We start from the raw sequence: 24,641 nt of genomic DNA, 5'->3' as shown, positions 1-24,641 counted from the left end.
GCAACTCTGGCATTTTAAAGAATGACAGCCTCCACAATTCTGTGAAAATTAGTACAGGAGAGTGAGTGCACTAAAAGTAAGAGCGCAATTGTATTAGGTAAGATCAGGAGCGCTGATAACTGAAGTTCAGAACCCAAAACACGAAAATAAATATTTATGAAACAATGCTGTTATAATAGACAACAGGATGGTATTTGAGATGTTCAAAGTAACAAGAATAGGTTCAACAGTGACATTTGTTTCAGACATACAAGCTCAGCAGTGATCCAAATGTGAACAGAGAGAAGGATTATACTTCTCTAGAGTATGTAATTAGGTCACAGCTCCTTGCATTAGCAAAATAGGTAGAGGGGCTAAGAAGGGTGCAGAAGGAGAGGTCATGGTAGAAGCGAATCCCTCAATACACATAGGCTAGGCCTCTTAGGTATTCATGAAAGGAATCAAAGGACAGGAAGAAGGGCGCATACGCCAAACCTTTTAAATCACTGGATACTGCAGGTTCCATGCGTGCATTGCTCTTATACTGCTAGCAAATATACAGTCACAGCTGCTGAAAATATGACAAAGGCCTGAAGGCAGCCTGCCACTCATTTCCCTTCAGTCTCACAAGATGTTCTCTGTGAGGCATAAGTCTTCACAGAAGATCCTCTAAGGCAGGCATCCCCAAACTCGGCCCTCCTACTGTTTTGGGACTACAATTTTAATCTGTGATATTTTAGTGTATTTTTGGTTTCTATGGAAGCCGCCCAGAGTGGCTGGGGAAACCCAGCCAGATGGGCGGGGTACAAATAATAAATTATTATTATTATTATTATTATTATTATTATTATTATTATTATTATTACAATTCCCATCATCCCTGACCACTGGTCCTGTTAGCTAGGGATGATGGGAGTTGTAGTCCCAAAACAGCTGGAAGGCCGAGTTTGGGAATGCCTGCTCTAAGTCTGAGAGAAACTGCTTTCAGGCTTAGGGGAGGAAACGAGATCCAGAAGGGCACCTTTAAGTGTTTGTCCTATTCGCCTACCTCAGACACATGATTATTTTACTAGTTACTGGCATTAAATGAGGGCTGGGGAACGCTTTCTTCTGTTTATAACAAAACATATATACCACTTTATTGTGATAAACCTCTATGTGGTTTACAAAAATATATAATGCAGCATTAAAATTATTGATAAAAAATAAGTATTTAAAATATCCTGAAGATGATTAAAACTGACAGTTGCTAAAAAGAAATAAAACACATGTAGCCTCGTCGTGTCTTGACAGGCTTGTCTAAAAAATGTTGGTGCCAAAAGGAACACAGCAAAAGTGGCTTGCTAGTGTAAATAGAGAAAGAGAGCTCCAAAGTATAGGTAAAGGTAAAGGTAAAAGGACAGTTGACCATTAGGTCCAGCCATGGACGACTCTGGGGTTGCGCGCTCATCTTGCTCTATAGGCTGAGGGAGCCAGCGTTTGTCCACAGACAGCTTCCGGGTCATGTGGCCAGCATGACTAAGCCGCTTCTGGGGAACCAGAGCAGTGCACGGAAACGCCGTTTACCTTCCTGCTGGAGCCGTACCTATTTATCTACTTGCACTTTGACGTGCTTTCGAACTGCTAGGTTGGCAGGAGCAGGGACCAAGCAACGGGAGCTCACCCCATCACGGGGATTCGAACCGCCGACCTTCTGATCGGCAAGTCCTAGGCTCTGTGATTTAACCCACAGCTCCATCCGTGTCCCTAAAGTGTAGGTACAGCCACAATTTTTAAAAATGCATTTTTTACAAGTGCTCAGCAAATATTAACTCGCACCTGTAAAAGGGCCACTTCCACAGTTTTCAATGAAGGGTTACTGACCCATGGGAAGAGCCCACTGGAACCAACAGTGGGGAAAGTCACCCCTGCTTTTCGCTCTCCCCTTCTCATGCTTATTTCTCTCACCCACTGCTTGCCTCTTTCTTTTTGATACCTGCTTTTTCCATTGACCCACAGGAAAATCAGTTGTGGGCAGAGCCAATAGTGGGCAAAATGACACACTTTCCTCTCTCTCTCTGTTTCTACCATTCCCCTTTTCTCCCTCTATGACACTCCTTTTTCTCTCACACACGCTGATGCTGTGCACACACTATAACTTTAAATCCCATTCAATGCACATTTTCCAACCACCCCTTCAAAGAATTCTGGACACGATAGTTTACCCCTCATTGAGTTGCAATACCCAGCAACCCTTAATAAACAACTGTGCTCAGAATTCTTTGAAGGAAAAATGTCCTTCACATGTAAAGTGTGTACACAGCCACACGTTTTGACCCCCTTTCTCTATGTCTCTCTCAGCCTCTCTCATTTTCTTTATATCTCTGTGTGAAGAAAATGCTGGGGACGCGGGTGGTGCTGTGGGTTAAACCACACAGCCTAGGGCTTGCTGATCAGAAGGTTGGTGGTTCGAATCCCCACGACGGGGTGAGCTCCCGTTGCTCGGTCCCTGCTCCTGCCAACCTAGCAGTTTGAAAGCACGTCAAAGTGCAAGTAGATAAATAGGTATCGCTCCGGTGGGAAGGTAAACGGCGTTTCCGTGCGCTGTTCTGGTTCGCCAGAAGCGGCTTAGTCATGCTGGCCACATGACCCGGAAGCTGTACGCCGGCTCCCTTGGCCAATAAAGCGAGATGAGCGATGCAACCCCAGAGTCGGCCACGACTGGACCTAATGGTCAGGGGTCCCTTTACCTTTAAATAAAATGTTAACTAACACTAGGGCTGACCATTTCTTGATGAGATTTAGGCTTGAGCAGACATATCCAGAACTGTGCTGTTAAAGGGGCATTTTTTAAAATGAGTGCTTGGCTTTTCCAAGCAGGATGTGTTGCTCTTGAAGTCTATAAATTGCATTTAACAAGACTATAACTACTGAGAGAGAGAAATGTTGTTTCCACTTTAAGCTTAAAAGGTAAAATAAATATAGGTATAGAATGCATAAAAAAGGGTTAGGAAAAGCTTCAGAGCTGATTTCGATAATCATATCTCAGCTTAATCTCGGCACCGATAGGATTGAGGTTCTTGCCTGCACAAACAAACCTGTTACACTCCATTTTGAAGCATGAACAATTAAACCAGAAAACCTTTAGTTAACCATAGTTATTGTTGTTGTTGCTGCTGCTGTTTGCCATTACTAGGAAACTATGGTTACCAGTTTCAAACCATATTTAATAGCATGGCTTGTGCTAAAGTTGATAATTATGGTTTCACAGTTTGGATAAAACAGGAAACTATGGCTAACTAAACATTTCCTGATATTTTACAAATTCTTAGTTTCAAGGCACAAGAACTTCCTGGGCTTTCCCTCTCTGCAGCTCCTTCAGACCTTAGAAGTCTGTGTGAGATTGGTGTCCAGAATGGACAACAATTAAATTAAATTAAATTAAATTAAATTAAATTAAATTAAATTAAAAGCACATTTTATGTGTCTGGATAATCTTTGTAGAAGAACTTTATAGACGAATGAAGGAAATAACATTGAACTTCTTATTGTGTGGCTTCTGAGCACCATGAGCTAGGCAAATTCACAATACAAACCAGATTTTTTTGTATTTCTGATTTGGGGTGCCCATGAGTGGTGTCCAATTTTCTCTCAGTATAGAACGACTACACCTTACTACAAGGGGCTGAAATTCAAAGCAAGCAAGCAACCAGTTGTGAACTGAGACCACTATTTGCGACCTAGGTCGCTTCCAGCCTATCAGTATTTGGGGAGCAAAATTCATGTTACACAACTGTAGAGCAAAGTATCTGTTCGCTACCCCCCAAAAAATTTGGATTGATGGAACATTGTATGCTACCCTAAAAAGGAGGATGGAATAACCTACCCACAAAAAGTCAAAATAAATGCTTAATAAACAGGTGGTTGTGCAAGCAGCCTTAGTTGCTAGTAACCACAGCTGTCCTTTGCCATTCTGCTTCTGCCGAGGCAAAGCCTTTGCTTTGTAAATTGCTGGATTTGCTTTATGTGTTACCTTCCTATTTCAGCTTACATGGTCTTTTCTTTGCATTGCAATTTGCTACATCATGCTGCCTGACCTGACTTGCACTTTGATTTCTTCAGCTGAACGAGAAACCCATTGGTCTCCTCACTTCTGAGGAATGTTTTGTTGTCCACCCAAACAGGTGCATCTCTTGATCTTTGCATTGGTATGAAGAGTTTAGCAGAAATTGAAGTGCAACAGATTGAAGGATTTAGTTATGTGTGCTGCAGTGTTCAAAAGGCTTTCAATTCAATCCTCTTTTCTTGGAGGGGATTTTGCCTTCCAGGCTGTGTAAAATTAGTTGCTGAGCCACCAATTAAGTTCTAAAGTGTGATGATGCTTTGCAGTTTGGGATGCAGCCAAGTACCAGATAGACAATGGCGAATCTACAGCAGTATTAAGTGCAAATAATGCAGGTAAAATAACAAGAGAAGCACCTTAAGATCGAAGATGAATTAATATACTGGAGGGACTGATAGATGACACAGAAGTGTGTTCCCAGTTTAAAATTTAATTTTTTCAACATATCCTTCTCCAACCTCAGTTAATCTACCATTTCTCAAGTGGCCACAACTAACTGCAAATTCAGACTTTGCTTTTCTGTGTTGTGCCTTTCTTGGTAGATGCAGAGGCATATCAAAACTGGCTAATGAATTAGACAGGATGAGCTAATGTGGATCCATTGTCTTAAAAAAGAAAAACAGAAAAGGAAAAGAAACATGGGGTGATTTAAGCAATTATTTGTATGATTAGTTCTGATTATGTTTTTTCATTACAAGTTTCTTAGGAGTTACAGGTTCCCTGCTCCTTCTTTTCTATGTATGTGTGGCAACTGAATGGCGTTAATGGGAGTGTCTTCCTCCCTTCCTTACCTAATTTCCATGATGGAGGGGAGGGAGAGTAGAGGTCTCACATGTGAACAGAATAGCCAGCACAAATATATAAATGTGTGTGTGTGTGTATAGACTTCAGACATGTGAAGAAATATGCCAACAGCTCAGGACCACAATACCTCAAGGACCGCCTCTCTCCATATGAACCTACCTGGACCCTGAGATGACCTTCTGAGGCCCTTCTTCATGTGCCCCCTCCTTGAGAGGTCTGGAGGGTGGCAGCACGAGAACGGGGCCTTCTCTGCACTGGCTCCTTGTCTGCGGAATGCTCTCCCCAGGGAGGTTTGCCTGGCACCTTCATTATAGACCTTTAGGCGCTAGGCAAAAACGTTCCTCTTTAGCCAGGTCTTTGGTTGATTTGATTGACATCCTATGCCCTTTTAAAATGTGTTTGGTGTTTGTGTGTTATTGGGTTGTTGTTGTTTTTCTTTTGATTATGATTATGTGCTTTGTGGTTTTATACAGTGGTACCTCTGGTTACGAACTTAATTCGTTCCAGAGGTCCGTTCTTAACCTGAGGTACCACTTTAGCTAATGGGGCCTCCTGCTGTCACTGCGCCACGGCCGCGCGATTTCTGTTCTCATTCTGAGGTAAAGTTCTTAACCCAAGGTACTACTTCCGGGTTAGCGGAGTCTGTAACCTGAAGTGTTTGTCACCCAAGGTGTTTGTAACCCGAGGTATTCTGATTTTATCCTGTGAACCACCCTGAAACCGACGGGTATAGGGTGGTATATAAATTCAATTAAATAAATAAATGGCTACGTAACTTTAAAAAGTGCGCTGAGAACTGTACACTGGCAACACAGCAACATTAACATCCTAAGTAACATACAGGAAACAGTGGTAAAGAAACAATCTAAGGAGTAGAACTTACCACTTCTTCATGGGTGGCACCTTCTACGTTTATGCCATTAACCTAAAAATGTCACAAAATGGTTATTTGAAATATCGGATTAATATCAGAATGTTATACAAGCATCAAAATAGTAGCATACTTTTGAAGCAGTTGTGTAGAGTAAACTGACCTGTATTACTGCATCTCCTATAAATAACATTCCTGACTGGTCCGCTGTAGAGTTATTTGAAGAAAAGAAAAACCACACATTAATTGAGAGACTTACAATAAGGACATATTTCTTGCAGCAGTTTGTCTTAAGCAGGGTTATTGTACAAGTCACTTCTACAACTGCCTCTCTTGTAAAAATGCCAGCAGCATAGCAATCACCCAGCAAAGCTAAATAGATTGGTAGCAATTCTAAGGAAATTAAGAGGGCTGATTTCCAGTCACAAAAGATTATTTAATATGGAACACAAATGTCACTTCCCACTAATGATGGATTTCATTAAATTATGGAGGAAATATAATTCACATTTTTCATTAGCTTTGGTAGGACAGTAAAATAGGAATTCTGCCTCCCTTGTTCTTTCCTCCTGAAAAGATGTGCAGAGGCTGCTTTAATCAAGGAGGTTGCACAAAGAATTTAATAAAGCAATTTAGTGTGAACTTTGAATCCACTTCACTGAATAGAGTAACCCGATATATTATTTCAACCAGTAATTTGCGAAGTTTCTGCAACACGAAATTAATGTGAATGTCACCTTGCCAGCTGCATGCATAACTAAAGCAGCATACAATCTCTCCTATTCTAAGAAACACGTTTTTTAAAACCTTGTCTCTCATCAGAGCACTGTTGATTTTGACTCATATTTTCAATGGCTTCCTAGAACGTTGCTCTAATTTGAAAAAGGAAATAGTTAAAAACGGCATAAATCAAGGTCTACGGTCTAGTTCAGAGATGTGCTGCTGCCCTCAGTTTTCCTACAAGTGAACAGTGATGGTTCACTCTGGACTGACTCCCTCCTCCTTTCAAAAATCTGGATGTTCATGTAATTACCAACACCCTGTAAGTCTCCAAACCTTCTTCCCTGGCACTTCCTGCTGTAATGGCTGTCATAGCAGCAGCAGACATGGTAGGCGGGATCTCTCTCTCTCTTTCTCCATGCTTCTGCTTGTCACTGGGATCAAATGCTGCCATGGCAACGTTCAAGTCACCAGAAACCCCAAGGAAATCTGATTTCCATACTAACACCAGGTGCCCTTGGGAAACTGCAGGCCCACAACTCCAGAGACCCAATGCGTTTCCCCCTAGGAAATTTGGTGCTCTGGGGAACTTAACAGATCCAGGGCTCCGAGCTTGTGAGACCCTTTCAAGTGTCAAGCAGGAGTGGGAAGAAAATAAGCCCCCATTCAGACTTACCACCAACAGAGTGGAAGTTGTATCCTGGTGGTATCTTACCATTCTGCTTTGTTAAATATGCGAATATAGAAATCATACGGGAGGAGGACCCTGCTTCATGATTCATTTCCAGTGAACCAGCATTTGCTCTCCTTCCCACCAGGTGATAGGCAGATGAAAGGATTGACACAGATAGCTCCAGAAGTGTATTTATGCAAATTAATGAGGAAGAGTCTATGAATGGCTGCTAAGTATGATGACTATACTGTCTCCAGGAACAGAGGCACAATGCATCTGAATACCAGTTGCCAGGCATCCACAGTCAGAGAGGGCTATTGTCCCCATTTGCTGTTTGCGGACTTCCCAGAAAGGTATCTGTTTGGCCACTGTGTGAAACAAGATGCTGGACTAGGTGGTCCTGTGCTCTTTCTTAGGTTTTGATGATGGCAATACCCCATCCCCACAACTGGAACAAAGCACTGAAGTCATCTGAGAATTACTACAACCAGCAATGGTGTAGCGTGGGTTGCCAGCACCTGGAGCAAATCGAATATCCTCAGCACCGCTAATACACTGGATCAAAGGAGCAGGAGTTCAGCAACCTACCCGAGTGACAGCCACGGCACCCCATGAGCATCAAACATGGCAGAGAGTGGGACAGGAGATTGGTCAGGAATGGGTATCTTTCTAAAACCCGTGCAGAGGGTGCCCTAGTAAAAGGCCATCAGCCAAATTTGCTGCTTAATCTACGTGAACATTGGGAGATTTTCTGTTTGAGGGGGAGGGTGTACTATCTATCTATCTATCTATCTATCTATCTATCTATCTATCTATCTATCATCTATCCATCTATCTATTATCATCATCATCATCATCTTCATTATTATTATTATTATTATTATTATTATTATTATTATTATTATTATCTATCTATCATCTATCTATCATCTATCTCTATCTATCTGTCAGGGAACTGCCATCGGCTCAGGGGCGAGAGGGGAAAAGCCGGATGGATTACAGAGAGCCCCCAAAGATCATGGGAAGCAGCACTTCCTCAGCGGAGGAAGGTAGCCACGCCTCTAGTGGAGAGGAGATGCAGGGGGCGGACGAGGCAAGGCGGTGCCAGGACACTTTGCCTGAGCAAAGCGGGGAGGAGGGAGGTCCCCCATTACCCAAGCCTTCCTTGCGCAGTAAGCTTCCACACAGAGAGGGGAGGCGCAGACTAGGCGTTAAGAAACTATTCTGCTGGGGAAGGTTTAAGGACCGCCCACTCTCAGATTTTTCAAGTGAATGAGCAAGACACGGAATATAGGCACTCTGCATTCTAAAGGTTTTTATCACTAGTAAGAAAGCTTTAGAACAGACTATTGAGGCATATTGCCTGATTGCTCTCGAGCAACCAACCCATACCTCTAACACTATCTATCTACCTATCTACCATCTATCTACCTATCTATTTTTTACTATGCTATTTGTTTTCCTTTTGAAATTTTGGCACCCCTAAGGATTTTGCGCTCAGGGCGAACTGCCCCTGTGGCCCTGCCCACGCTATGCCACTGGCAACCAGGCTGATGCATCCAAAAAGCATGAGCTAGGGAAACCACGCAAATCTCATGGCTGAGAGCATGTCCCACTTTCTCTCTTTTTAACAAACTTCTCTACTTTACAGAATATGCCACTGTTGAAGGCTCTGATGTTGCTTTATAATGGCAAGAGAATTATTCTCTTACAGGAATTTTCCTAAGCCCAGGATGTATTCCATGGCGTATGAGAAGAACTTGAAGGGAAAAAAAATCCCTTATTTAAGATGTACGTGACCGTGCATTGATGAGTTGTTCCTTTTCTTTTGAGGAAAACAAGTACATTTTGTACAGTTTGATTGGCAGGAGTTTGTGATTAGCTCCCACTACAAAAAAAAGAAAAGAAAGATTGCTACATAATGGTGCTTTTATTCTGGTTTTCTAGATCAAGAAAAGTGAGACATGGAATAAAGTGGCCTAGAAATATGGTTTTCTGAAAGTTTGAAAAATGGCTCAGATACATACTAGAGGGCTGAATTATGGTTATTTCTGTTATTGGGTAAACAAAAGCACAACACAAAAAACTGTAACCCAAACAACATGAGTAAGGCTTTAAAAAAATCTTTTAAAAAATTGTCTTTCACAGCAAAATGAATACAACTGAGTGTCCTACAGTAAAGTCCAAGCTGCCTTTTCATAAATTGCACCCTAGGAAAGCACAGTTACTACTCTTTTGTGCTAAAAGTGTGCTATTAGGAATACAGAGGCTTTTCAAACTGGATCAAAACATCTTTCAAAAACTGTATGTCTACCATACTGAAAGAATACAGAGTGTTCCTAAAGTCTAATGTAGTCCACTTGGTAAGGTTATATTTTTCTCTCATTTTGTTTCACACTGCTATATTTTAAAGCATGGCAATATGCTTAGTTCTTCAGTTCTACTGCATTCCAAGAAATTACTATATGTAGGCATGACAGATGGTAAAGAAAACAGAATCTGATCAACAGCGCAAAAAGAAAGCAGTATGAGAATTTTGGAAATGTTATGAGTAAACTCTAATGTGCGCTTACCAGAATTTGCTCTTTTCTTTTGCTTTTGGAATACCGTTTGCATAGACACTGTACATTAAGCTGGTCCATCTAATGAAGTACTCTCAACTTGACAGGCAGTGGTCATACACTGGTCTTTTCCCTTCAGCATTGCTCTTCTGGCAAACCATGGCTTAGCTCCCAGCAGTTCAGTGGCAGGAAGACCAGAGCAAAGTGGCCAAAATCTCCTCTCCAGGAGTCTGGATGCTTGTGCTAAGTCATGGTTTGGCTTAGGGTTATGTGTAAAGTAGCTCAACAAGGAAACAACTCCCCTGTATTTATACGAAGTTCTTGCAATACTTCAGCAACTGATTCTCAATGACCAAAGCCGAGCCGTATTTCAGCCAGAAGATATAACCAAAGGTCAAGCACCTTTAGTTCCAATTTTCCAACAGGAAAAATCAGATGCCGCTAATAGCTGGATCCTATGCAGGTGTGCATAAACTCATTGATTTCAATAAATGCACTTACCTCTGCATAGGATCAGGCCTTAAGTCTTAAGAAGAAGAAGAGGAGGAGGAGGAGGAGTTTGGACTTGATAACCTGCCTTTCACTCCCCTTAAGGAGTCTCAAAGCGGCTAACAATCTCCTTCCCCTTCCTCCCCCACAACAAACACTCTGTAAGGTGAGTGAGGCTGAGAGACTTCAGAGAAGTGTGACTAGCCCAAGGTCATCCAGGAACTGCATGTGGAGGAGGAGGGACGCGAACCCGGTTCCCCAGATTACGAGTCCACCACTTTTAACTGCTACACCATGCTGGCTCTCAGTACTTAAGTCTTTTCCCTTCAAAGCACTTAACTTTGGCTGGTAGAGTTGGGATTGCATTGTCCAAAATGGCCCATGGAATAGCTTCCACCAGAGAGATCAGAATGCATGCCAACAATGGTTCATCCCAATGCTGCCATCCTTGCAGCTTGTGACTGTTATAAACATACAAGTTGATTTACTTCTGTATGACTGAATGTGCAGAATGATGTAGCCACCTTGCAATCACCAGAGCTTAGATCCATTAAGATCCATAACTGGAACACAGATCCAACTCTCTAATGGTTAACTAGTGCTTGTTCACTGTATACCTGCTGCAGCTCAGAGGCAACCACAGAAGAGTATTTCTGCAACACAGGTACATGGTCACCCCCCCAAATCCACTGCATGAGCAATACACAGCCATTCCCAAATACCTTACATGGCATCTCATCCAAATTTTGACTTTTCAAGTTAGACTAAAAACTAAAGTTTGCCTGCCAGGAAGACAGAGCTGTTTCTGCTGCTGAAGCTATCATGGATTAATAGGATGATGCTTCTCCTGTGATTTCTTGCTACCTCTGGATAATGGAAAAACTCATGCTGCCAATCTGATCATTTTATCTTAAACGTATTTTATCTTGTAGCTGCATTCTGTTTTCCCCCCAGATGGCACATCAATCAAAACACAGCTCCATAGACTTTATTTACCGCATCATGGTTATTATATTGGTATGGTGCTCAAACATAAGCTTGCTATAGTGGCGATAAAGAAACAATAGTATGAATTTGCAATACCCGCAATATTAACTTAAAACAGCACTGAAGGGGAAAGTGGGGAAAGGATTACAGTTTAAAGTCTTCCAACTTAATAAACTTTGACAACACCAAAGTGTGAAATGAAGCTCATAAATGATTTAGAGGCTCCTGGAACAATACACTGTTTATTACACATAGATTTCCCTCTTCCTTTGGGAAAGCTCAGAGCGGTTTATATGCTGTTCTTCTATCCTGCCACTGGCCAGGCTAAGACCTGCTAAGTTATTCTGTAACAGCATAATGTACCCTCAGGCGATAACATATAAATTACAAAGTTCTACTTTCTTCATAAGTAGATCTGTAGAAGAAGAAGAGTTTGGATTTGATAGCCCGCTTTATCACTACCCGAAGGAGTCTCAAAGCGGCTAACATTCTCCTTTCCCTTCCTCCCCCACAACAAACACTCTGTGAGGTGAGTGAGGCTGAGAGACTTTAGAGAAGTGTGACTAGCCCAAGGTCACCCAGCAGCTGCATGTGGAGGAGCAGGGAAGCAAACCCGGTTCACCAGATTACGAGTCTACCGCTCTTACCCACTACACCATGCTGGCTCTCTGTATTTAACAAACAGCAGCCTTGCACACATATTCTTTCATTGCGTAGAAAACGCATGATGCAGCAGATAAACACCAAGAACTAAAATGGAGACTGTCTATTAATACCATTTTTGTAAAGCCATACTCCATGCTAAGAATATTCATGTGTTATACTGCTTCTCTTTTAAAGTGGCACAGAGATTTATCTCAAGAGGAGCTGCTGGCAGCAACAGTCAGCTGACTTGACTCCATAAATTCTACGGAAAATGTAAAGCTTTTTAGAATTCTCTTAAGTCAAACTATGGTTTTATGCTACTTTTGCTTTACAAGAAAAAAAAGTCAACTCTGTTTTGTTGTTGTTGTTTTTTTACCATAACAATTCAAGGAAGTGGACCTTTTATTTATTTTTTTAAAAAAGGTTTCTTACTTCCATTACTTCAGCGAAGTACTAAATCCACTACTTTGGGCAAAGAAAGAAAACCTCATCTCAAGCAACTAAAATGCATTCTAATATCTGAGAACAGGGAGGATAGTACCAACATGGACATGATTAATACCACAGGTAAAAGGCTTACTGAACTGAATAATGTGGCACTGAATCCACGGAAGTAATGAATATTTAAAGTTTTATAAGGAAATAAAAGAGAGGCAGACTGGCGTCTTCAATCTTTCTATTCAAAGGATGGCACTGGAGGCCAACGAGAGATCTTATTATTTCTTGTTTCAAGACAGTGGGAAGGAGATACGCAAAAACAAAAGGGCAGAACTGAATGTGATCAGGTAATGGAAGGGATGTTTCCTACTGAGCTACACAGCTTAAGACGAAATGAAGAAAAACATGATTTATTATTAACAGGTATTATCAACTCATTAATTTTCCTGCAGTTATTTTTGTGGCTCCACATTTTGCCCTTGATATCTTAGATGCAAAATCGTTTCTAATCACAGGCATCTTTCGTGCAGCGCACAAAGGAAAAAAACAACAACACTTTTTCCTTGTACGATAAAATGTAATATTAACATCTGATTTGTAAAGTAGAGCTGCCACAAGTTTATTGGGGGGGAGGGAATTTTGTTTGCCCCAGTGCGTTTTATCAGGGCTTTCTGATTTGTGGTTGTGACATGCCAAAAATGGCTTGGGCCACAATGTGGGGAACTACATTCTTGAAGACTTGGCAGAGTGATTCCAGCTGAGAAGCCCACCTGTTGAGAATTTCCCATGTGAACCATTAAAAAGGCTATCTTCTTTCATTAGGTAGGATTTCATCAGATAGTGGTGGCCAAACTTGGCCCTCCAGCTGTTTTTGGACTACAACTCCCATCATCCCTAGCTAGCAAGACCAATGGTTAGGGATTATGGAAATTGTAGTCCTAAAACAGCTGGAGGGCCAAATCTGGCCGCCACTGTCATAAGAGAAATGCACTGGGCCAAATCGACATTAGCAGTTGCCAAGTTTATAAACTCCACCCTCAAATATCAGATGATGCCTGCTTGTCTTTAATGTTATGCATACATACATATGTAAGTTGACCCCAAATATCCTTGTTGGAAACAGTATGAATAACCCATTAACTGCTCCTTGAAGTTGTACCCTTTAACATTACAAATAACCCATTATTCCAGCTGGGGCCTGTATTCCGTTTCTCTTCCAATTATTGATCAGGTAACTACCCCCTTGAATCTCACCCTCTCCTTGACAATAACCCCACAGGATAGCAACATGCCATGATGTCCGGACACAGGCAAACAGGGTACGCTCATTCTCGTACTGCTATACCATGTATAAATGAATTTTAAAATGTTTAAAATTAACAAATGCATCTCACAAAGACCAGGACCACAGTGAGTAAATAAGAATTCAGCACTAGTGTTTCATGATTGTGACATTTCCCCCCAGATTAAACTGAATATAACAGTTTTAATATCTATCTATCTATCTATCTATCTATCTATCTATCTATCATCTATCTATCTATCTATCTATCTATCTGTTTTGGCATTCAGTAGAAATAGCTCTGCTAAAAGCCAGCATGTTCAATTGATTCCCAGGGGGTGTGTGTGTGTGGGGGGGTGCCCATTGCAACAAATAGCCTCTGGCATAGTTTAGTGAACTATATTCACCACTCAATTTCAACAGAATTCATTTCATATTGTTTTTGCTGCTTGTCTGACTCCACATGCTGTATCAGATAAGGGCACAGTGGAACTGCAAAGGTTTAGAACGTTGCAAGCCTGCAACTTCTACAGAAATTGGATAGTGGGCAAAAGAGCATCATCACAATGGTGTCAACATTCTGTGACTGTGTGGCTTGGAAAAGAATTTCTGCAGCCCGTCCAATAGTTGTGTGTATGTGTGTACACATACATAACTAGGAAAATGAAACAACCAGGCTTTAGTCACATAAAAAGTTGCCTTCAACACGTTGCTATGACTTTCCCCCTCTATTTTCAGGCTTGGTTTGGGTAGGCTATCCAGACACCTCCAGTTTCTTTTTTAAAACAACTTTTCTCTAGAACACGCAGTTTCATTTTAGCTGCTCCATTATTACATTTCGCTGTCAGCTTACAGTATAAGCATTCTTCTTCCTTCTTTTCCACCTAGCTCATTTACTGAGGGGGTGAAACACATTCATTTTCTCCTCCCTCACATGCTATTTTTATGCCATGTACAAGACAGTATCTCTGTGGAGGTTGTATTGAAAGAATGCTTTTGTTCACTTAGGTTTCACATTCATTTTATTTTAATATTTGTGTAAAGGGGGCATGTTGCAAGCAAATCAGCATTTAAAGTTCATGATGAAGCTTTATTTGTGTTTGGGTTAATTTATATGTATGTCACCTTGTACTACTTTTATTCTGTTAAACTTTTGTTTTGTGATGGTTTAATGTCCAAAGGAATCTAAACCGGAACCCTGTATTAAAAGCAAAATGAAATATTTAGTGAATCTACATACGTTTCAACATTTTGGGACCGAAAACTGGGATGTACCGTACATCTTCCTGGCTGTGCTCTCGTGTGAGTCACATCAACAGCACAAGAGCACAGAACTCATTGATCTCACATGTTTGGGGGCTCTGTGATTTTGCACATTTTTGGGTGCCGTGTAGAGATCATGGCACCCCAAAATGGGAAGCCCTGGTATCATGAAGACAGGTCAGGGGTATGGAACTGGAGAAACTGTGATGATTGCTTTCCCCCACCCCACTCTTATACCCTGTGCTTTTTTTGAAATGTGGATTGCTGAACTGGGCAACTTCTTCAAACCTAGACAAAAATGAAGTGGGAACAGAGAAAAACCTACAGAGTACTTCTTTGGAGAAGCTGAAGAGCACAATGGGAAACCTGTGAGCCTCCATATGTTGTTGGACTACAATTCCCACCAACCCAGCCACTAGCCAGGCATCTAGGCCTGGTGGGAGCTGGAGGAGTGATGAATTTCCTATCCCTGCTGTAGAAGATAGGAGTTCTGCTAATCAAGGGGCTACTCTCCTGAACCTTTCAACAGTCTTGTATAGGGCCCAGCAATTGCTCTGTGAACAGTACTATGAAGCTTCCAACCTTCCCAAAGGACTCATCTCTCCAAGCTGCTTAAGTTCTATGTGGTTTTAAAAGTGTGGTGCCAGATTTTCCCTCCATGCTGGATTTTGCTACCTCTGGTTTCTGAGAATGCACAATAAGAACTGCTGATTGAAGCAACTGTGCTAAGTATACCCTTAGTCACAGGCAGAATTTGCAAATAGAAACAAGATGTTTTAAAAGGGTGCAGAACACAGAAATAGAGCCAGTTTAAGTGCTGGCCAGCTTTGATAAGCATCTCTCAACCTCCTTATGGAAAATGGGGTAGAACAAAATAAAATAATATTGGACACACCGAAAAAGGGAAATAGCAAGAGTAGGAAACTAGTTCCAGAAGTTGCAAAACATGGTGGTGTGAGGAGAAATTTCCAGATGACAGCACATGTTCAAACTGGCATTTATTTGTCTATTAACCAATCTATATACTGCTTTACGAGGTGGAACTGGCCTTTCAAGGCAATGTACAAAATTTCATTCAATACAATCGTAACCATAATTCAACTAAAACCACATTGCAGCACCATAAAACTTAAGAAGATCACAAGAACCTGCTAGATCAGAGCAATTCCTATCTATTCCAGCATCTTGCTTCTAATGGCCAAGTGGATATGCATGGGAAGCCCACAAGAAGGACATAGTTAATTGGGCTCGATGCCTCTCTTTGATGTACAGAGCAACATCACCTCCAGTAAATTGTTCCTTGTCCATCCTGTAGCATCGGAATGTCTCACTGTTTTTCTCCATTCCACTAGGTTTCCATTGCACCCAAGCATATCTATGCTCTCCTTTAATACACTAAGCCAAGAGTTTGTCTGAGGCAAAATGGGGAGCTGCCGCTGTATGCATGCGCTGTGCATTGCCCACCCCTTTACCACCCCTGCCAAAGCCTCACTTGCCAAGGTTGCAAGGATGTGGGTTCTGGTGAGATATTGAGAGAGCCCCACGTTTTTGTGGGGTTCTCGCGAGATCTCACCAGAACCCAGAAGACATTGCAGTGGGGGGTGGGGCATGCCTGCAGGAAGGTGCCCCTTGGATTCTGCTGCCAAAGGCTGCCTCAGTCTGCCTCATGAACAGGCCTGCTAGCAACTTCGTATGGTCTGGAACCCTGTTCAATTCTTATTGCATGTATCCCCCTGCAAGTAGCTCATGAAAAAGGTTTGCCTTGCAGAGAACTAGCAGTCACCGGAGCAGAGAACTAGCAAACTGATGTAGCACCAGAGATCAGGCAGAGCTAGTACAGCAATGCAACACCGGGGCATGGAGGTCCAGGTATAGCCCTTCTTCAACCTGAAAACATGAGTGCCCTAGACACAAATGAGCATGAACACAGCTTTATGGTCACGTGCAAAATATGGTCCTTTATCACAATATACATGAGGCATATACTCTAGTCCCATATTCATTCATTAATTCTGTTTTCAAATTCTCCAAAAATAAGACAGTTGCATTACAATTTCTAGAAAATTTAAGCTGCTTAGAAGATGGGGGGCGGGGAGAAGCAAAGATTGTCCTGGACCAGTGATGGCCAAACTTGGCCCTCCAGCTGTTTTGGGACTACAACTCCCATCATCCCTAGCTAACAAGACCAGTGGTCAGGGATGATGGGGATTGTAGTCCCAAAACAGCTGGAGGGCCAAGTTTGGCCATCACTGTCCTAGACAGTATAGCTTTACTGAGAAGTGTTCCCTACCCCCATAGTATGGACGTCAACGCATCACATTATTCTGTCAGTGTAATGTATTTGCTTTGAGTAACAGTTATTTCTTTTATAGGATTATTCTCACAAGACTATGTTCCTCTCTAGACAGACAACTTCACAATAATAGGCTCCTTGGGATTTATTTATTTAAATAACTTATATGTAAGTTTACTCATGTACCCATGTCTAATGTTGATACCCTGAAGCATTGCTTGATTTTCATTTTCCACGTATCTCTTTCAAGGTCTGTGCCTCATTGCTGTGTTATCCCACTTTCCAAACTATTGGAAGTTTACCACAATATTTTCCCTAATTCTTTTCTATATAAGTATGGACTACTAGTAAATAATACCTCCTTTCCAAGATTGCTAACAACTGTTTCTTAACATGATTCCACACACCCCTAAATGGAGTCGAGGTTCATGTAGGAATATACAAACACAACAAGAGCGAAAATTCTCTCTGAGGATTGCTCAGATTCCTACTTTGTCATGATTGCACATTTTTGGAAGCTGAAATAGTACACAGAGATGTAAAGCATGGCCACCGAATCTTCAGAGAATCCCCTGAGATGTACTACTGTGACTCACAATGAATTTCATTTGCGCTAGAGGTGTGAATTCTCTTTAAAAAATAAATGGCAAATGTGTTTGGAGAGGGAGTAGAATGCCTGAAACAGTGATGCTAATAGTCACAAACACCGCAAGCAGGTGAACTGGAGCTGGGATCACCCAATGAAAGCAATGGGGCAATTATAGGATGTTGCTCTTTCATAATTGCTTATACAATTGGGACCCTCTGTCCAGTCTGTCCAAACTTGGAAAGGTGCTTTCTAATAGTGTAGAATGCCCGATTATGCCAGTGTTGACAGAAAACAGCAAAGTTACAGGCAGAAGACCAAGTATCCCATTGAAATCAATAGAAAAAACAAAAATTTGTAAATGAATAAAGGATCAAAAACAAAACTAATGCAGTTCAAATGAATGAAAATGAAGCAAACCAAACTTTTAAATTTAGGTTGAATATAAAAACAGGACATTTTTCTGCGTCCACATTGAATTTGCACCAGTGAATCCATATTTAATTACTGCATTTAACATCAAAATCTCCCATATGCAAGTACACATTTGCTTTACCTGCTTGATCTTTAAATATTTTTGATATGACGACAGGCACTTTGTGCTCAGCACCACCCTGAAAGAGATAAGTGACAAGAAGAAGAGTTTTAGCTACTCATCGACTTCACTTTTTTGTACTACGTATCAAAAAAGAGAAGAGAAGAAAGAATTATGCATACCTTTATACTTAAGCCCAAGCCACCAACTGGTTGTCTACGAAGTTTAACAGTTCTGTGCTTTAAAAAATGGTAGAAAAAATAAATTTAGGTGAAAATACAATATTAGATGCATGCATATCGAATTTGTGCTATCTCACCTACTCTCTCTTCTCATATTCAGCATAATTATTCTAGAAAGCTGAAAGACTTAATTCCATAAAATAATATGATATTTAATTCATAACATTATCACTAGCACAAAAGAAGGGCTTTTTTTTCTTCATTTACTGAAGGGGGAAATTAAATCCTTTGCACCAGTTTGTACCTTGAGTTGCACAATATTCTATGACAAATGCAATCCGGATATATGCAAACAGGACTTTCATGATTTTTGACCGGTTGCTCAGACTCTTCCACTGTTCACAGATATGAACAGGAGCTTGTGCCATTGGAGCCACTGACCGCAGATAACTATGCTTGTCAACTCTAAAGCACGTCCCATTGAATTTTATATGGTTTACTCACTTGAACAGCAATCCTATACACGGAGTGAACTCAATGAGGCTTACTTCTGAGTAAACTTGCAGAGGATCACACTGTGAGCACAATATGCCAAGTCTCATTAAAGGAATGGGTGCAACAATATAAACGTTTGATTGGACTGATAAGCTTTTATTTAAAATTTTCTGGTTTGCCCTTGTCAAATCTCTGAAAGTTTAAAAATACAGAGCATTGCTTCCGGTGTATGTTTGCACAAAAGTTTCTATTCTTTGCTGATATCAGTTATACCCTTGATTTCCATTTTTAGTTTTCAAATCAATCTTTTTCCATATCCAGCTGACTTTCCTGCAGTGAGCTACCCCACTCATATTAATCTATTTCTCATGGTTATTTCTTCAATACTTTTTTTTTAAAGCAGGTACGTGAGATAAAATCTTTATGGACATCTTTTGTAGCAATCTATCTCACGTTTAATAGCACCTTGCATTTTTGACATTTTATTCATGCTCACTTTTCTTGGTACTTGACATAATAATGGAACACGAAGAGCTTCATTTTATCTATTGACAGTAAATGCATAGTAATACTGTTTAGCAACATGCTGAGTGCAGCTGTAGCCGTAATGCCTTTTCTCATCACCGGGAGCAGATATGGTTGGATATTTCAAGGTTGTTGTTGTTGCTATCATTAATATTATTATTATTCACTCTGTATAGAGGAAAATTATTGTTCGGATATTTATATTATATTTATTATATTATGTTTCATTTTACCAAAACTGTTGCTTGATTTGTTTTCTAAGGAAACACCTGTAAGTCTGATTAATTTCCACAAAGCCTTCTGCAGAGTTTTATTTTGACACATATATGAAAAAGAAACTGACATCATCAGCTTGAGGAAAGAACTTGTTGCATTATTGCTTTGGTGCTGCACTAGCAAAGCAAATTCAACATTCCCAACAGTGGTGTGCAGTGAAATTTTTCGCAAGGGAACAGTTAGGGCCAGAGGTGCCAGTTTACGAGGGCAATTTGTGGGAGGAAAGGCATTGCGCCTCCCTCGCTAATCCGGGCAAAAGCTTCCCAGTCCTTGGAAAGGGGGCGCCAGACTTTTGACAGGATGCTGGAGCCCTGCTGCCTCCTTCCCAAAGCTGGGCGGGCATTGAGAAGGTGGCTGGTGGGCTCTTGGACCCCGTCGGAGCATTGCGTGGCGAGTTCCAGCCTCCCACCAGTAGAAATAAAGACACATGGCACCATTATTTTAGGTTAATAGACTAAAATTGGCCACAACTTTATTGGTTACAGGTAAAGAGTGGTATTGGCTAAGGCCTATCCGACTATCCGGCTTCAGCCTGTTTGCTTGAAGACTGGGAAGGGTTAACACCAGTAGGGGGAGTCCTGCTGATGCACATCAACTAGGAACTCCCCCGGGGTCACCACTCGGGGGCGTGCTTTAGGCCCTGACCTCCATAGGCTTCGGACGACGCCATGCCCCCCGGAATCCTTTACCGGACTACCCTTCAATATCTGGGGGAGCTGATGGCGCTCCTCCCCCCCAACCCATCTACATAACAATACCCATACCAGTGCCTAACCGCCAAAACCGAAGACGTTGTGACAATTTGCTACGAGGTAGGCGAAAAACCAAATGGCCGGTGCCAATTTGCCAAATGGAAAAAATACCTACTAGGCCCCATAACGGCGACCAACCGAGGTCCATAACAAGGTCAGAAGGGGAATCTTGAAGGGCGGGCGGGTGGGAAACCACAGCAGCTGAGTGGCCAAAGAGGGAGATCCCGGGCCGCGCTTGCCTTAAATGAGGCAAGCCACACTGCCTGGCCAGGGGATGAAGCAGCCCAAGGGTTCCCCAGATTGTGCGGGGGCTGGAAGCCAGCCTCCACGCTCGTGTTGGGGGCGTGAAGCCCGCAACACCACCTCCTCCTGAGGTCGGAAGTGGCTTTGCACCTCCCTAAGCTGAGCAGAAGCTTCCCGGGCTTAGGGAAGGAGATGTCAGGCTTTAATACTCTAACTTACCAGGGACATTTAGGGAACTAGCATATTCCCCCCTAGTCTACTGATGGCACACCACTGATTCCAAACCAACTGCATGGCTTTTATTCAGTTACAAGTACAGCGAGCTTGAAATCTGGCAAGACATGGTAACATTCCCACCCCAATCCCCTTCCTCTGAATGAATATTTTTAAAGAAGCAACTGAAGTCACCTAGGAACTGAGTTGAAAATGCTGCTTTGCCTCCATAGCTTGCAAAGGGGATCAGAAAAGCGAGGCCACGTCATCATCTCAGTGCTAGTTTTAAGGGACTACTGAATCTGAGAAATTTGTCGTGTTTGCATGTAATGCTAAGCCAAACCATGGCTTAGTATGAGCATGCTGGCTCCCAGAGCAGAGCTTACAGCTGCTCTGCTCCTTTAGGCTCAGCTAAGTGTGGCAGCTGCCTGCTTCTTGGGAGAAAAATAATGACAAACCTAGACAGCATCTTAAAAAGCAGAGACATCACCTTGCCAACAGAGGTCCGTATAGTTAAAGCTATGGTTTTCCCAGTAGTGATGTATGGAAGTGAGAGCTGGACCATAAAAAGAAGGCTGATCACCAAAGAATTGATGCTTTTGAATTATGGTGCTGGAGGAGACTCTTGAGAGTCCCATGGACTGCAAGAAGATCAAACCTCTCCATTCTGAAGGAAATCAGCCCTGAGTGCTCACTGGAAGGACAGATCCTGAAGCTGAGGCTCCAATACTTTGGCCACCTCATGAGAAGAGAAGACTCCCTGGAAAAGACCCTGATGTTGGGAAAGATGGAGGGCACAAAGAGAAGGGGACGACAGAGGACGAGATGGTTGGACAGTTTTCTCGAAGCTACCAGCATGAGTTTGACCAAACTGCGGGAGGCAATGGAAGACAAGAGTGCCTGGCATGCTCTGGTCCATGGGGTCACGAAGAGTCGGGCACCACTAAACGACTAAACAACAACAAAGTGTGGCAGCCAAACTCTCTTCTCCTTAACTGCCATCCTGGGTTCAGATGACACGCTAAGGAAAACTTTGGCTTAGCTGCTGCACTGAGCTAAAAGATCTTGGGAGGAGGAAAGCAGCTTCCATCTCAGCTCTGGAAAGCAGCACATTTGCACAGGGCCAGTGAGACAGTGTTTGGCTTACTGTGATGCACAAACCAGGACATTTTGCAAGTCTCAGATTACAGTTATTTAGCCTGACAAATTGCAATTAGTCATTCAAGAAAAGAAATAATAAAGAGTAGTGCACTGAAAGTGCTCTGCAATTAAATTTTAATGAATATGTGCATACCAGCTACACTTAACTAATATAGCTGATATTTAATCCAGATGTACAGAATCTATCATCTCGTAAGGCATCAAATCAAATGTTAAGAAGGACTGCAGCATTTTAATATTTTGAGGTTGAATTTTGTTAATTAGCAGCATGGTTGATTAACTAGTATCTAAATATATCCAGATAATGGGGAAATGAGCAATTAAATCTTAACTTATTTTAAATGCCAGTTATTTTAATTAAAATACTCAACAGGGCAAAGAAACCACAATATGAGTGTTGACTTTCAAACCTTTTAAAACAGGAGTATTTACTTCTACCTTATAATTTTTCTAAGTCTGCAAAAGATTGAGTTTATTGTACATGTTTTAAAAGGATGTTATTTATTTTGGATTGCATTTAAGCTATACTATAAGCATTCATATGCATATGCATTCAGTCATTCCGGCAAGCATGAAAGGTCCACAGAGAACTCTGTGATTGCAACCATTCAATCTCACAAATTACCATATCTTTCCGTCTATAAGACGCCCTCATGCATAAGACGCACCCTATTTTGGGGGACTCAGATTTAAGAAAAGGGAGGGGGGAGATGGCCCCGTGTATAAGACGCCCCCTAATTTTTGACATTATTTTTAATGGAAAAAACCTAGTCTTATACATGGAAAAATATGGTATTTACTCACTGGGTGGGGCAGAGCTTCCAGCAGGTGAGTCACTGTTGCTTACTGGGGGTGGGGGTGGTTCAGGCAGCAGGGAGGTTAGCACAGTGCAAACACCTCAGCTGAGCCAATCCAGCACTCCTTCTGGTGTGTTTGCACCTTACCGACTGACTCATTGCTTTGCCCTTCTCCTTTTTAGTACAGCACAGCCGCTCTGCCCCACCTGATGAGGTGCTTCTGTACACCTGGTGAATTCAGCTCACCTTCCTTGCTTAGAAGCATGCATAAAATTGCAGCTAAGGACCCTCCAAAAATCTCCAGACTCACAGAATCCCACATTGCCATCCATGTGGTGAGTGGCAGTTCGATCAGCTGTGAGTAGGCTCCAGGAATATAAGTGAATGAGATAGGTGAGAGGATTGTGCCTGCTGACCCATATGTTGGGTCTCCTGCATATGTTGATTTGCAGGTGTGCACAGGAGCCTATCTCCATACAGCATCCAGTGTGTAATCCATTCCTTGTAAAATGAGATTTCAGAGCAAATACAGATATGCCTTCCATGCACATATTCTGATCTATGAAGTGAAAGCTAGGGCTATAAGGCATAGACCCATTCTTCCACCATAGATTCATTCCTACATTGTTTTATTCTGAGCACAGAGTTTATACATCTGTCTAAATAGCTGCCCTGTACAGTGAATACTGTTCCTTTAACTGAAATATTAAGTAATTCCACGGAGGGCCAAACTACACACAGTACCAAACTTGAAGCACATCAGTTTTTTGTTTTTTTAAAAAATCTTGTTTTTTATTGGGGCTACAGTATGTTGCAAGGGGGAGTTTTAAACTCTCCTGTGATCTGGATGGAAATTTACCCTCTGCTACTATTAACCATTGGAGAAGGAGCGGAGAGACTCTCATTGGCTTTTGTTGACTTTGAAAAGTGTTACCATCTGCTATTCCTTGCCAGCACATTCTGGTCCACCAAGAATGCATGGGTTTCATTTCATTATATATATATTTAAACATCTAAATATCTCCACAACCGTATAGCAGAAATACCATGCTATTTAAAAAAAAGTATTCCACTATGAAGTAAATTATACCCAAGATGCACAGTTTAAAGGCAATTTTGTGGGAGGACGGGACCTGATTGTTGTGCTTTAAAGGTTTTATTGGATGAAGATTTCCTGAAAACTAATCCCAGCCACAGACCTATCTCCTGCAACAGAAGTTGTTAGTCATGTGCATGAGTGACGATTGGTAATGGAAGTTCTGGATTATAGGCTGGTATTACTGTAATCCCTTTTTTACTGTCTCTGCTTCATCTTTCCGTGCTGTCAAATGCTGGAAGCCTCTGGTAACAAAAACACTCTACCGGCACATTGTTCTACCGTGCTCTCTATATGCAGATACATTTTAAAAAATGCAAAAGCAAACAAACCACTAAATACCATCTATATAAAAGCAGCAACAGGAGATGAATGATTTTTAAAGAATGATGCAATTCGTTTTAGCATTTTGTTTCTTAGCCACCGCAAGCGCTGCTGCTGGCTAGTTGGCAGTACATCCATTTTAAAAGAAGGAAAAAAATCATACTGGATGATTATTCTAGTGCTGTTCTGCTTCCAGAATGGCTTTTGATCCAGTAGAAACATCCACTCATGTAAGAGAAGGGGAGCTGATTTTCTCCACCTCCTTCTTCCTGCCACAGCATTAAGTAAATCTGTGTGGAGTTCGCCCTCCTAGGTGTGTGACATCATACTGGGTTCATAAGGAAAGGGT

The 24,641-nt window shown here is 41.7% G+C and overlaps 1 protein-coding gene across 4 annotated transcripts in view; it reads right to left on the bottom strand.

The window, feature by feature from the left end:
- The window catches only part of SNTG2 (syntrophin gamma 2), a 218,520-nt gene that overhangs the window by 100,836 nt on the left and 93,043 nt on the right, over nt 1-24,641 (bottom strand). For 3 of the 4 annotated variants that reach the window (XM_081189127.1, XM_081189125.1, XM_081189126.1), the window contains exons 3-6: nt 18,411-18,467; nt 18,250-18,307; nt 5,920-5,963; nt 5,769-5,810 (exon numbers count right to left, since the gene is read on the bottom strand). In XM_081189127.1, the coding sequence (XP_081045253.1) occupies nt 5,769-5,810; nt 5,920-5,963; nt 18,250-18,307; nt 18,411-18,467 (201 nt within the window). The remainder of the gene's footprint in view (nt 1-5,768; nt 5,811-5,919; nt 5,964-18,249; nt 18,308-18,410; nt 18,468-24,641) is intronic. The other variant, XM_081189128.1, reaches the window with a different exon arrangement.

The sequence above is a fragment of the Podarcis bocagei genome (assembly GCF_964188305.1).
Source record: "Podarcis bocagei genome assembly, chromosome: 3".
Taxonomy (NCBI): domain Eukaryota; kingdom Metazoa; phylum Chordata; class Lepidosauria; order Squamata; family Lacertidae; genus Podarcis; species Podarcis bocagei.
Note: the sequence above shows the minus strand (reverse complement) of the source record. Positions and strands in the feature narration are given on the sequence as shown.